Here is a 14,810-nt window from a genome sequence, read left to right on the forward strand (position 1 = left end):
TGGTTGGGCTCAGTGCTGGGCATGGAGCCTGCTTTAGATTCTCTCCCTCTCCCTCTCCCTCCTTCCCCGCCCCCAACTACCCCTGCTGGTGCACCCATATTCTCTCTCTCTTAAAAAAAAAATCTGGGTTCCAAATCTCTGCCAAGGACTTGGATGCAGAGAGGCTGGGCCACATTCTCCTCTGTGAGGGGGGACTAGCTGGTGGCAGGTGCACTTACCCTCTGACTGCCTGCCTATGAGTCAGCTTCTACCGTTTAACAACTGTGCCACCTTGGCACGCGACTCAGCTCCTTATGCCTCAGGCTCCTCACTAATGGAACAGTAGTCATAATATTCCCCTTCTTATAGGGTTATTGTGAAGATGAAGGAGGCTAGTGCAGGTAAGGGGTCCCATGCACAGAATGAGGGTGTCCTGACCTAGATAAATCATTATTAGGTTGAAATGGGTTTTAGTGTGACATCCTTCCAGTTCCAGAGCTCACATATTAACAGAAGCACTCAGTACATGTTCGTGGAAGCAAAGGCCAATAGCAAAGGCCCCACACAACTGGAATAAGTTCACAGAAGAGAACAATCGGGGAAGGTTTCTTCAAGGTGAAAGTTTCACGCACATATAAAAGTTCAATAATATGTTGGTCTAGGAAGGAAGTGGTAAAGATTAAATGGTTTGTCTAATTTTGAAGGCTACTAAAAAAAGAAAAGACAGTGTAAATGTATTAAACTGATGTTAAAAGTGCTTATCTGAGCATAAACTTTATGATATTCCCCAGATTTCTTAAACACTTTGGTTTTAGCTTCTTTATCTTTCAAATGAGGCAGTAGGATGATTCTTTAGCTTGCAGAACAGGATGAGAAAAGGTTGCTGTATTGAAACCACTGGAATCAAAACAAACGGATGGTACTCAGTGTTCAAACTCAAGGGGTGTGGGTAAATATACTAAGCTGTCTGGCATGCCTTTAATCACCTATAAAATCAGTTAAAGACAAGAGGGTTTCTCACGAGCACAGTATAATCAGAAATAATACACAATTTCAGGGGTCCCTGAGTGGTTCAGACAGTTGAGCATCTGACTTCGGCTCAGGTCATGATCTCAACGTCCTGGGATTGAGTCCTGTGTCTTGCTCCCTGCTCAGTGGGGAGTCTGTTTTTCCCTCTCCTACTCTCCCCCCACCCCCTCGCTCATGCTCTCTCTCTCTCTCAAATAAATAAATATAATATTTATTTAAAAAAGAAATAATAGACTATTTCAGGAAAGGTTTACCAATTCGTAGCATTTGTGTAATAATAAAAATGATATGCTAATCGATAACGTCGATTTATATTTCTCTAGAAATTAGGGAAAAATAGTATTTTTTGATATGTATTCACTCCTTCCCCAAAGATAATGATGCTTTGGTTTGAAATCTTGGTATCTGATCGCCACAAAACCAAGCTCGATAGAATCAAGTAGTTTATTTGCATTGCGCATGAGACACACAGCACCCTTCAGTCTTAGGACCAAGAATAAGTCCATCGCTGAAATAACTCTGCTTGATTCACTGTCAGTTGCATAACTAATTCAGTTTCCCTTTTTTGCTGGCACCAAATCTGTGGGTTATAATGAAATGCATTTACTGGGCTCTGTCTTATCATCATGTTGTGTCCTTCATATCTGTTTTATTTGATACATTTTTTTTGGATTAAATTTTATTCTATTTTATTCTATTTTATTTCCTTTCATTTTATTTTATTCCAGTACAGATAACATAGAGTGTTATATTAGTTTCATGTGTACAATATAGTGATTCAATACATCCCCCAAGGGTCATCATGACAAATGCCTTCCTCAATCCCCAACTCCAATTTCACCCATCCTCCCACCCGCCTCCCCTCTGGTAACCATCAGTTTGTTCTCTGTAGTTAGGTGTCTGTTACTTGATTTGTCTCTCTCTCCTTTTTTTTTTTTTTGCTAATTTTTTTGGTTTGTTTAAATTCCACATTGGAATGAAATCATATGATATTTGTCTTTCTCTGACTGACTTAACTTTGCTTAGCATGATACTCTCTAGCTCCATTCATGTCATTGCAAATGGCAAGATTTCATTCTTTTTTATGGTTGAATAATATTCCATCGTGTATACATACACCACTTCTTTACCCATTCATCTATCAATAGACACTGGGCTGCTTCCATAATATGGCTATTATAAATAATTCTACTATAAACATAGTGTTGAACATACCCCTTTGAATCAGTGGCTTTATATTTTTAGGGTAAATGCCCAGAAGTGCCATTACTCGATCACAGAGCAGTTCTATTTTTAACTTTTTGAGGAACCTCCGTACTGTTTTCTGCAGTGGCTGCACCAGTTTGCGTTCCCACCAACAGTGCAAGAGGGTTCCTTTTTCTCCACATCCTCACTAACACTTGTTGTTTCTTGTGTTTTTTATTTTAGCCATTCTGGCAAGTGTGAGATGATATTTCATTGTAGTTTTGATGTTGATTTTCCTGATGATGAGTAATGTTGAGCATCTTTTCATGTATCTGTTGGCCATCTGTATGACTTCTTTGGAGAAATGTCTGTTCATGTGTTCTGCCCATTTTTAAGTTAGATTATTTGTTTTTTTGGGTGTTGCGTTATCTCAGGAGCTTGTATATTTTGGATACTAGCCATTTATCAGATATGTTATTTGCAAATATCTTCTCTCATTCAATAGATTGCCCTTTGATTGTTTCCTTTGCTGCGCAGAAGCTTTTTATTTTGATGTAATCCCAATAGTTTGTTTTTGCTCTTGTTTCCATTGCCTCAGGAGGCATATCTAGAAAAATGTTGCTATGGCTGATGTCAGACAAATTACTGCCTGTGCTCTCTTCTAGAATTTTTAATGGCTTCAGGTCTCACATTTAGGTCTTTAACCCATTTTGAGTTTATTTTTGTGTATAGTGAAAGAAAATTATCTAGTTTCATTCTTTTGCATGTAGCTGTTTTTCCAACACCATTTGTTGAAGAGACTTTTTCCCATTGAATATTCTTTCCTGCTTTGTCAAAGATTAATTGACCATATAATTATGGGTTAATTTCTGGGTTTTCTATTCTGTTCCATTGATCTATATGTCTATTTTTTGTCAACATCATACTGTTTTGATTACTGTGGCTCTGTAGTATAACTTGAAGTCTGGAACTGTGAAACCTCCAGCTTTGCTTTTCTTTTTCAGAATTGCTTTAGCTATTTCATGTCTTCTGTGGTCCTATATAAATTTTAGAATTTTTGTTCTAGTTCTGAGAAAAAATGCTATTGGTATTTTGATAGGGATTGCATTACATGTGTAGATTGCTTTGGGTTATATAGAAATTTTAACAATATTTGTTCTTCTAATCCATGAACATGGAACGTCTTTCCATTTCTTTGTGTTGTCCTCAATTTCTTTCGTCAGTTTTTTATAGTTTTACAAGTCCTTCACCTCTTTGGTTAGGTTTATTATTAGATATCTTACTATTATTGGTGCAATTGTAAATGGGATTGTTTTCTTAATTTCTCTTTCTGTTCCTTCATTATTTGTGTTTAGAGATGGAACAAATTTCTGCACATTGATTTTGTCTCCTGTGACTTTAGTGAATTCATTTATCAATCCTAATAGTTTTTTGGTGGAGTCTTTAGGGCTTTCTATATAGAGAATCTTGTCCAGTTTTTCCAACACCATTTGTTGAAGAGACTTTTTCCCATTGAATATTCCTTCCTGTTTTGTCAAAGATTAATTGACCATATAATTATGGGTTAATTTCTGGGTGTTCTATTCTGTTTCATTGATCTATATGTCTATTTTTTGTCAATATCATCACTGAGTTTTTGAAGTCTATTCTCATTATGCAGTATTTGTTTGTTTCTTACCTGTTCAGTCTGATTGCTTCCCATTAATCTATCCTTCAGGTCACTGATACATTCCTCTGCTTCCTATAGCCCACTATTTATTCCATCTATTGTATTTTTATTTATTTTATTTTTTTTTAAGATTTTTATTTATTTATTTGACAGAGATAGAGACAGCCAGCAAGAGAGGGAACACAAGCAGGGGGAGTGGGAGAGGAAGAAGCAGGCTCATAGCGGAGGAGCCTGATGTGGGGCTCGATCCCAGAACGCCGGGATCACGCCCTGAGCCGAAGGCAGACGCTTAACCGCTGTGCCACCCAGGTGCCCCCCCATCTATTGTATTTTTAAATTCATTTATTGAGTTCTTCATCTCTGATATTTTCAAAGATTTGTCAAGGGTCTCACTGATGTCCTCCATGCTTTTCTGAGGTCCAGTGAGTATCTTTACGATCATCACTTTAAATCATGTTTCAAGCATATTGCTTATTTCTCTTTCACTTAGATGCCGTGCTGTAACCATGTCTTGTTCTTTCATTTGGGACATATTTCTCTATCTCCTCATTTTGCCTACCTCTCTGTGTCTGTTTCTCTTTGTTAGGAAAGTCAGCTACATTTTCTGCTATTGACACCGGTGGCTTTATGAAGAAGAGGGCCCACGGTGCCCTGCGGTGGAGTGTCCCCCGTTCACCAGGACCTGGCACTTCAGGGGAGTCTCCTATGTGTGCTGCTTGCGTCCTGCTATTGTGTCTGAGTCACTTTTCCTTTCAGTCCAGACGTCTGCGCTGACTCTTTGCCTGTTGTGGGCTGTGCTTGCTCTCTGTGATGTTAGTGAGATCGAGCTAGGCCGGCTCTGAGGGGACGTGAGGACTGGAGGACTTGGGGGCAGGGCAGTGGTGTTAGCAAAATTTCCACTGAGCTGTTAGTCTTAGGGATCCCCAGGGGCTGTGGCTGCAGGGGTGGAGCACAGAGGCAGCTGCCAGGCAGGCCACGCACAGTTTTAACAGAGTTTGTGCTGAACCCAGGTCCAAGGCCAGCAGGTTTGGAGCAGGCAGCTCGCACTGCTAGCAGGTTAGGTAGCTACCTCTGTGTGTATGCTGGGCGGTGGGGGAAGAAAAGGGCACCTGCCAGCTCCTTTGTTCCTAGAGAAGTCCCTCAACCCGCTCTGAAATCGGTATAAACAGATCTCCCTCCCGCTGCTGCTTCTCTGTTGCCTCGCCTTGAGCTGCTGTCTCTTTAAGGGCAGGGTCTGACCATCATTCACCCTCCCAGCTCACCCAGTACCGAGTCAGCTGACTTTTAAAGCTCCGGGCTCCAAGTCCCACTGGTTACGCAAACTCCTGGAATTCAGTGCTTCCAGTTTTCCAGGCCAGATGTCCTAGGAATTCCTTTTCCTCGTGTGGCCTTCCCAGTGCTTTCTTCTCTCTGTGACCACAGCTCCCTCCCTCGTGTGGTTGGCTTCTGACCACCTTTTCTGCCCTTTCTAGACCTCTCCAGTGCAGCTTCTTTCTCCACATTTAGTTGTGGAATGTGTTCTGCCGTCTTCCGATTGCTCCCTGGTTTATTTACCTAGATGTGAGTGAAATCTAGTTGTAAATGTGGGACAGGGTGAGCTCAGGGCCCTCCTGCTCTGCCATTTTCCCAAGCCTCCCTTCTCCTTTGACCCATTTTTTCAGTTATGCTTTCATGTGTATCATTGAAAGCCCCTGTACATAATTTTTGGAACTATGTACAATTAATTGAACAATTAATTAATTAAAAAATGAAGTAACATAATGAATGACAATCTTAAAACCCTTAAAACTCAAAGCTTTAAACATATGCTAACTGGTAAAATTTATGAACTCTAATTAATTGCGTCAGGAGATTTATCAGAAAGAAGCCCACTCAATACATTATCGACCTTACAAATAAAACAGCCAGTTACTTAACCAGCAAAAAATGAGTTTATTTGGGAATAGCACAGGAATTGCAACTTGGGACATGCAAACCATATAGAACCACAGGCGGGTCCAAAGAACAAAGGAGGAGAGTGCCTTTCATAGAGGAAAGAAGGAAATTGTGAGGGGTCATTCTGAACAAAAGTTCACTGGAGGTGAGTGTGAGTTCGGGGTTGTGGTGGTTTCTTATTGTCTGTGTTGTTGCAGGATGAGGAGAATACCTTCCTACTTCCTGCTGGAGTGTGCAAAGCAAGCCTCTTCCTGCTGAGGTGTGTAAGGTTGGTTTCCACAAGCTGTGCTGTTGACAAATGAGAGCCATCCCTTTGTGGCTTCCTGACTCCATTTTGGATTAAGTTTACTTTATTCATTTTCACAAAATAAATGTTATTTATGGAGCCAGTTCTCTTTCCCATTGCAAATAACTGATTTCATATTACAGTTAATAGGTGTGTCTTTGATCGATCTTACCCAACTCTAAAATCACATTCTTGCACTTGCAGATCAACACCAGACTGTACGGACTCACTCCTTTGCCTTCTCGGAGCAAAGAGCCACCTTCTATCTAAGTATCTCTTAGTTGCATTTACTTCTTATTAGAAAAATATTGCAAAGAGATGGACAGAGGATATGGCCAGGGATTGAAATAATATAAAGTATTAAAAGGCAGGATTTAGACCAAGAAAAAAAGAGGTGGAGGAGCTGTCAGTCCTTCCATTCTTTTCCCCAGGAGATAACGCTGTCTCAGGATGCCCCTCCAGACTTCTGCTTCTGCTAAGTTAGGTGGGATTCTTTTACATGATGACTTTTGGCTGTAGGTGAAGATGGACTCGTGAGCATTTGGCTTTTCCAGCTAGTGAAGGAAAAGGCGATTAAAAGATGTTGGCTCAGTCAACTAGCTCTATCTCGAACAAACATATGTGCATTTTAAGTATTCTAGAGAATGCAAAACAATTTCCACTTTCATCACCACATACGAACACACTCATTCCTTGTGGTTCACCCAACACAGCATACCATTATTTTTCAATACTCACCAGCTTTAGAGAACAAAGAAAGTAGCACATTTTGAATTATATTTATGGGATAACAAAGAGAATAAAGATCTTTTCATACTCATATCAGCAATTTGTGCATTTTCATTATAATTGTGACCTGTCCACTTTACGGTCAGAGACATTATTTTTTAATATTGGATTTTTTCAAGAGCATTTTATTTGTAGTTCTTAAGAAGATCGATCCTTTTCACATGCTGCAAATATTGCCTTAGCTTTTTAGTGATTTTTTTTTTATTTTGTGGGTGATGATTTTGGATTTTATATAGTTAAAATCAAAATTGAGTTATAAAACAAATTTTTTTTAAATAAGCAGAGCTAACATTGATGAATATTTGCCAAGTAAAGGTAAACTCTGGGTGCTAGAGTCAGCATTTTGAATTTGAGAACAATCCTATCAGTTGACTAAAGAAATAAAAATCCAGGAAGCATCCTAATTCCTAATTTTAATTTGGTATCCTTTACCTATAGTTTTCTTGAAGTCTTCAGGTCATTGTCCATAATTTCCATATGATAAGGCTTAATATATGGAATCTTTCCAGGTACCACAGCCCTAACACCTGTTTCTTCAGAGACCCTGAAACGGAAATGGCGTCCTACTCTTAATCCCTTTCATTTAAACCTAGTCCTTGATGTGTACTTACTGCATTGGGCCTGGCACTGGCACAGGCTTTTCTTTTAGCTCTGTCCTACATAGACCAGGTCCTGGTTCCGTTCACATTGTATCTCTTCCACATATCACTCTTTATTCTCAGCCGACAGTCACTGTCTTCTTTGTCCAGCCTCAGTGTCAGAGGACTAACGGCGACACAGAGATGCCCCTCTCCCCTTCCCTCCCCTCTCCTTCCACAGGAGAAAATGGACAAACACAACAGATTCTGCTTTATATTTCCCTTAATACTCCTGACCACAAAAAGAATAACTGGTAGCAAATTAACAAGAAGGTTGCTTGTTAAAAACAGAACCAGACAAGGGAAAAGATTGGTTCTAGACGGCTAGATCATAGAAAACCTAGTGAAGCCTGGTGATCCACAGGATAGGAATTTGCAAGGCTCCTATTTCCCAAACTGCTCATCCCCGGGGCCATCACCAAATTCTGCCTCTCCATCTTCTGGGCTCTGCACTGTTCTGCTCCCCACCCCCTCTTGTTGACAGAGTCTCAATATGGTGCATCAGATTACTTAGTCCCCTGCCTTGGGTAACATAAGCGGCCAGTGCCCTACCCACACCTCCTCACCAGAACCACTTCAGTTGGCTTGACTTCCAACTGCCAGCACCATACCCACAAGGTAGGTGGGACATCTTGAGAATTAATGTTTCTTGGCAGCAGCCCTGAAACAACGATTGGCAGGAGTTGGTGTGTAAACTCTCCAGCTTCCTTGCCATCAGAGGGGATGACTTTAAGGAATGTGTTCACACTGGTTACCAGCTCTGGTCACTTCTTATGGTAGCACTTTTCTTGGGTGCTTTCTCCTCCCGGTCTTATTTTCCACACTCGTGCAGGTATGACCCCCACCCCCTAAGCAAACTTCAGCCATTGACATTTTTGTCTTAGAGTCAGCTTCTGGGGTAACTCAAGCTAAGTCGCTCTTTCTTTTTTTCTCCTGGTGGATTGCCTATCTCTTAATAATAGTGAATAAATAAAATTCCATCCATTATATTTTATTTTACTTCTCCAACTTCCTTATGAGAAACCAACATGTGGACAAATAATGACAATGCAATGAGTCGATTGCCACGATATACACATATATAGAGTGCAATGGAAAAACACCACCACGAGGCAACGTCTTTTATCCAAGCACCTTTGGGGTGTGTTTACCAAGGAAGTAACTTTAAAGATGGGCCAAGTTGGTTGAAGATAGATTTAGGATAAAAACAGACAAAAGTTATCCAAGCAGAGAGGACAATGCGTGCTAAGGCGTGGAGATGGGGAGAACAAGGTGTCAACAGGAATCAGGAGGGTCGAGGGGCTGTGGGACAGGCTCTGTGTGGGGAGCAGCATGGGATACGGGAGAAATAGACACAGGGTTAAGATGATTTTGCCAAGCAGTATGGATTTATGCAGAGGTCAGTGTGGGGGAGGGGACATAATATATACATAGTGACAGGCACAAATCTTAGCTACCACTTACTCAGGTGTGCTACAGTGCAATTTATTTTTCTGCAGTGCTTTTTTAAAAAGTATTTTATTTAAATTCAATTTAATTAACATATAGTGTATTCTTAGTTTCAGAGGTAGAATTTAGTGATTCTTCAGTTGCATACAACACCCAGTGCTTATTCCATCAAGTCCCTTCTTAATGCCCATCACCCAGTTACCCATCCCTTCATCTACTTCCCCTCCAGCAACCTTCAGTTTGTTTCCAAGAGTTGAGAGTCTCTTATGGTTTGTCTCCCTCTCTGTTTTTGTCTTATTTTATTTTACCTTCCCTTCCCCTTTGTTCATTTGCTTTGTTTCTTAAATTACACATATGAGTGAAATCATATATTTGTCTTTCTCTGACTTTTTTCGTTTAGTAGAATAACCTCTAGTTCCATCCACGTCGTTGCAAATGGCAAGATTTTATTCCCTCTGCAATACTCTTAAATCTTGTTTAAAGGCTCATATCCCACCAGGAACAAGACATAGATGGCAGTAAATTTAGGGATTCTGCTCCTTTTACCCTGGGGTGGCATCCGAGCTCCAGGGGTCTTGGCCTCCATGTTAGCATCTGTGGGTGTTCCTTGAGGTCTGTCTATAAGGAATGTGTTTCCCTGCTTCTAAGAAGCAGACTCCACAGCATCCCCCTCCAAAAAGAGAGGTGCCGCCTTCTAGCCCTACTGAGAAGTTGAGCTCCTCTCAAAGCAAGTGCTTGGACTGACAGCACCCACTGTGGCTGTTTTCACTTTTCCAGAGAGGATCTAAAGAGTAGAAATAAAACACAAATAAAAGATTGAGAAGTGATTGTTGCTAGCTTGCATAGAACCTGAATACAGCACATAATTAATATTAGAGGGGAAGAGTTAGAGAAACTTAAAGATCTGCTCCAAAAAAAAAAATTAAAAATACTTAACAACATTAAGATGTCATTCCTAAGATAATTTAATCACTCTTAAGATGTAGTCCCTGAAATATACCAATTCAGGTACAACTTCATTTCCTTGGGTAAGAAAAAATATAGCAGCGATACATACTCAAAAGATATTCCCCTGAAGCGCTTGGGCTACTCAGTCCCTAAGCAGCTGCCTTTGGCTCAGGTCATGATTCCAGGGTCCTGGGATTGAGTCCTGAATTCAGCGCTCCCTGCTCAGGAGAGAATCTGCTTCTGCCTCTCCCCACCGCTCATACTCACGCATGCGCACTCTCTCTCTCCTTCCCGCTTCTGTCCTAAATAAATAAATAAAATCTTTTAAAATGTCCTTAAATTTGTATGGAACCAGAAAAGGCCCCGAATCGCCAAGGAACTGCTGAAAAGGAAAAACAAAGCTGGGGGCATCACAATGCCAGATTTCGAGCTGTACTACAAATCTGTGATCACAAAGACAGCATGGTACTGGCACAAAAACAGACACATAAACCAATGGAATGGAATAGAGAACCCAGAAATGGACTCTCGGCTCTTTGGGCAACTAATCTTTGATAAAGCAGGAAAAAACACCCGGTGGAAAAAAGACAGTCTCTTCAATAAATGGTGCTGGGAAAATTGGACAGCTACATGCAAAAGAATGAAACTTGACCACTCTCTCACACCATACACAAAAATAAACTCCAAATGGTGAAAGACCTCGATGTGAGACAGGAATCCATCAAAATCCTAGAGGAGAACATAGGCAGCAACTTCTACGACATCGGCCAAAGCAACCTTTTTCATGACACATCTCCAAAGGCAAGAGAAACAAAAGAAAAAATGAACTTGTGGGACGTCATCAAGATAAAAAGCTTCTGCACAGCCAAGGAAACAGTCAAAAAAACTAAGAGGCAGCCCACGGAATGGGAGAAGATATTTGCAAATGACACTGCAGATAAAAGACTGGTATCCAAGATCTACAAAGAACTTCTCAAACTCAATACACGAGAAACAAATAAACAAATCAAAAAATGGGCAGAAGATATGAACAGACACTTTTCCAATGAAGACACAGAAATGGCTAACAGACACATGAAAAAAATGTTCAAAATCATTAGCTATCAGGGAAATTCAAATCAAAACCACACTAAGATACCACCTTACGCCAGTTAGAATGGCAAAATTGACAAGGCAAGAAACAACAATTGCTGGAGAGGATGTGGAGAAAGGGGATCCCTCCTACATTGTTGGTGGGAATGCAGGTTGGTACAGCCACTCTGGAAAACAGTGTGGAGGTCCCTTAAAAAGTTAAATATTGAGCTACCCTATGACTCAGCCATTGCACTACTGGGTATTTACCCCAAAGATACAGACGTAGTGAAGAGAAGGGCCATATGCACCCCAATGTTCATAGCAGCATTGTCCACAATAGCCAAAGCATGGAAGGAACCGAGATGCCCTTCAACGGATGACTGGATTAAGAAGTTGTGGTCCATATATACAATGGAATATTACTCAGCTATCAGAAAGAACGAGTTCTCAACATTTGCTGCAACATGGACGGCACTGGAGGAGATAATGCTAAGTGAAATAAGTCAAGCAGAGAAAGACAATTATGATATGACTTCTCTCATCTATGGAACATAAGAACTAGGAAGATCGGTAGGGGAAGAAAGGGATAAAGAAAGGGGGGTAATCAGAAGGGGGAATGAAGCATGAGAGACTATGAACTCTGAGAAACAAACTGAGGGCCTCAGAGGGGAGGGGGGTGGGGAATGGGATAGACTGGTGATGGGTAGTAAGGAGGGCACGTATTGCATGGCGCACTGGGTGTTATATGCAACTAATGAATCATCGAACTTTACATCGGAAACCGGGGATGTACTGTATGGTGACTAACATAATATAATAAAAAAACATTAAAATAGAAAAAAAAAATAAAAATAAAAATAAATAAATAAAAATGTATTTAAAAAAAGAAATTCCCCTGAAATAAAACAACCAAACATACAGACAAACGTAACCTCAATGCTCAGATAAGAGTAGAGATGTGTATTGATAATATCTATTTGATTTTATTTATTTTTATAATATCTATTTTAACATATTTATTTCATTTCATTTCAAACATTAAAATGATAAAAATAAATTACAAAGCAAATTCCTCACACCCCACATACAGGCTGTCCATTATACATAAAGTTACATTTTGTAAAAGCATATAGAAGTATATCCATGTATGGGGGCATATATCAATTTATACAGAACTTGATAGTGCTTTTTAATGGCTTCAAAACATTCCCATACTCTAATTGTTATCAGGTATTTTTTATGTTTCTAATAATTGCCCACTTGATATATGAAACACTGGCACACTTTGATTAGCTTTTTTAAGTTTTTTGTACATTTGGCATTTTAATGTATTCATTAGTTACACTTTTTTTGTCTAAAATTGCGTATTTGTGTAGGAAGGTGTTAGGCTATGTCTTACCTTTTGTAAAAGGCCTTTAGTTTTTACATCCTTAACCCTCCCTTCACCATGTGTGCTGCCAATAGTTTTCCCAAATTGGCTTCCCCCTCCCCAAATTTGGTTTTGTTTTCTTTTGAAGTTTTAAAATTTAAATTATGTGCACAAATCTACAGGGGTTTTCTATCAGGATTCCTCCAATGAAAAATTATAAAATATTTTCTTTGACTTTTCTAACATCCGAAAGAAATCAGTTTTGATTTTGTGAATGACATGAGACAAGATGTTTAACAATATCTTCCAAAGAGCTATATACCATATCATCATTTCTTGAATAATCCATCCTTCTACCATAACTCATAATGCACTGTTTTTTAGGTCATCAACAATACACTACTTTGGGTAGTGTTAATAAAGAAAAAAAAAATGACAGAAGATCTCCCTCCACAATGGCTGGAAAGTAACACAACACACCTCATAGGATGAGAAAATCATCACATATAAATACAATCACTAGTGTGGAAATTACACTATTGGCTCATAACTATTCCGATATCTCCAAAGATAGAAAATATGAGTCTGGTTCTGAGCCTGAGGTGGCTGTTGTATATGGTTCAGAGACCTCTTAGGAGCTACAGGAAGACCGGACCCCAAGAAACAGCTGCTTAAAATGGAAGTCAAGTATCCAGAGTCCAGAGAAGACAGGGACTACGAGACTCCCCGGGGGACACAGAACCAGGAAGCCTTTGAAAGTGACATAAAGATAAGCTTGAAAGGAAGACTTGGAGACAAAAATAATTACCTGACAGAGCAGGGAAGTGCGCAGATTTGGGGAAACTAGGAAATATAAACTTTGTGTCAACCATTGTTTAGTAAGTACATTTCTGTCAAACATTTAAAGATGTTTACCACACTAAGAAAATAAAAGCATAAAAATCATGTCCCTGAAATTGAGGTACCATTTTTCCTCCTCAGTTTAATGGATCATTATCATGCACCATGATTCATGTCATACACATTGAGAAATTCCCAATATATCCCCAAAGTCCTCAATTTGAAATTTAGGGATTTTTAGAAAATAAATTTATAGTTGATGAACTATCTTTTAAAATTTGACCACTTATAATGAGTTTTATTGCTCTCCTAAACCAAGGGTAAAGTAAAGCATTAATCAAAGGATTTACAGCAGAGTTATAATAACCAAACCAGCAAAATATCTCATAAACATACGAAGGTGTTATGAATCCCCCAAAAGAATCAATGAATGAATCAATGATATACGGTAACCACGAGATCAAAAATGCTATCACCGTGATACCCAGGGTTTTAGCAGCTTTTCTCTCTCTCTTACTCACCCTGATTTTGTATGTCCCTGATGCTTCTGCTTGGCTACCAATGTTCTCAATCTTTATAGCCTGTTTTCTAGCCACAAGAAAAATATTACTGTACAGAATCATCATAACAAACGTAGGTGTGCAGAACAATAACAAATCTATCAACATCCAAAATTGATTTAGAACAGGCTGACACCCTCCTACACAGTTGAAGGCACGAGATAATTCCTCCAGCCCACCGTCATAGACACCTGTGTAGAACACGGCACCGCTGTATGCAAGGGGCAGGATCCAGGAGACGCTGACGCAGATCCCTGACACAGACACCGTGCACTTGGTAGGACAGACCAGAGGGTCAGTGACGGCCATGTACCTGTCGATGGAGATGAAGCACAAGTGGAAGAGAGAAGAGTAACAGAATGCCACGTCGCAGCACGTGTGGAAGGTACAGAAGCTTGGCCCAAAGTACCAGCAGCTCTCCACGGACCTGACCATGCTGAAGGGCATGACGGTCACCCCCACCAGGAGGTCAGCACAGGCCAGGGAGGCCAGGAGGAAATTGGTTGGAGAGTGCAGCTGCTTGAAGTGCAGGATGGAAATCACCACCAGGAGGTTTCCAAACACAGCCAGCAGAGCCCCAAAGCCAAATAGTGTGTAGAGAATGAGCCGGGGTCCAGGCGAGTAGGGAGCTTTCAGGCAGGATCCGGTCACGTTCGGGGAGCAGAGCTGCTGGGCCGCAGGGGGGGACGAGTTGGTGCTCATGGTGCTGCTGTAAACAGCAGGTAAACAGAGAAGTTCTGCCCTTGGTCAATCACACCAAATACAGCAGTTTCACATTTCCCGAAGGCAGAGAAAAGGTTTACAACTGCCTTCCTTTGTTACAGTTCTCAGATAATATCTCTGTGGCCTGTCACATATTCATATTAATTTTAATCTCTGAACATATGAAGTAACAGATTCAATTTAAAGGCTCAACCAATCTTAGCTTTAATACATTATTACCACTATTTTTCTTATACTTTAGAATATACTGGGAAACAATTTTCTAAATTCAATCATTTAATTTCAAGTAAATCTTTTACAAACTTGCGAATACCAAAGATTTCTTCATGCCTTACAA

General features: G+C 40.1%; 1 protein-coding gene across 1 annotated transcript; it reads right to left on the reverse strand.

Annotated features, from left to right (window-relative positions):
• Window positions 1-13,417: 13,417 nt before the first annotated feature.
• On the reverse strand, window positions 13,418-14,452 carry LOC113259675 (trace amine-associated receptor 6-like). The gene has a single exon (XM_026505222.2). The coding sequence runs from the start codon at window positions 14,450-14,452 to the stop codon at window positions 13,418-13,420; it is 1,035 nt and encodes a 344-aa protein (XP_026361007.2).
• Window positions 14,453-14,810: the final 358 nt, after the last annotated feature.

This window comes from Ursus arctos, unplaced genomic scaffold, assembly GCF_023065955.2.
Source record: "Ursus arctos isolate Adak ecotype North America unplaced genomic scaffold, UrsArc2.0 scaffold_13, whole genome shotgun sequence".
Classification (NCBI taxonomy): domain Eukaryota; kingdom Metazoa; phylum Chordata; class Mammalia; order Carnivora; family Ursidae; genus Ursus; species Ursus arctos.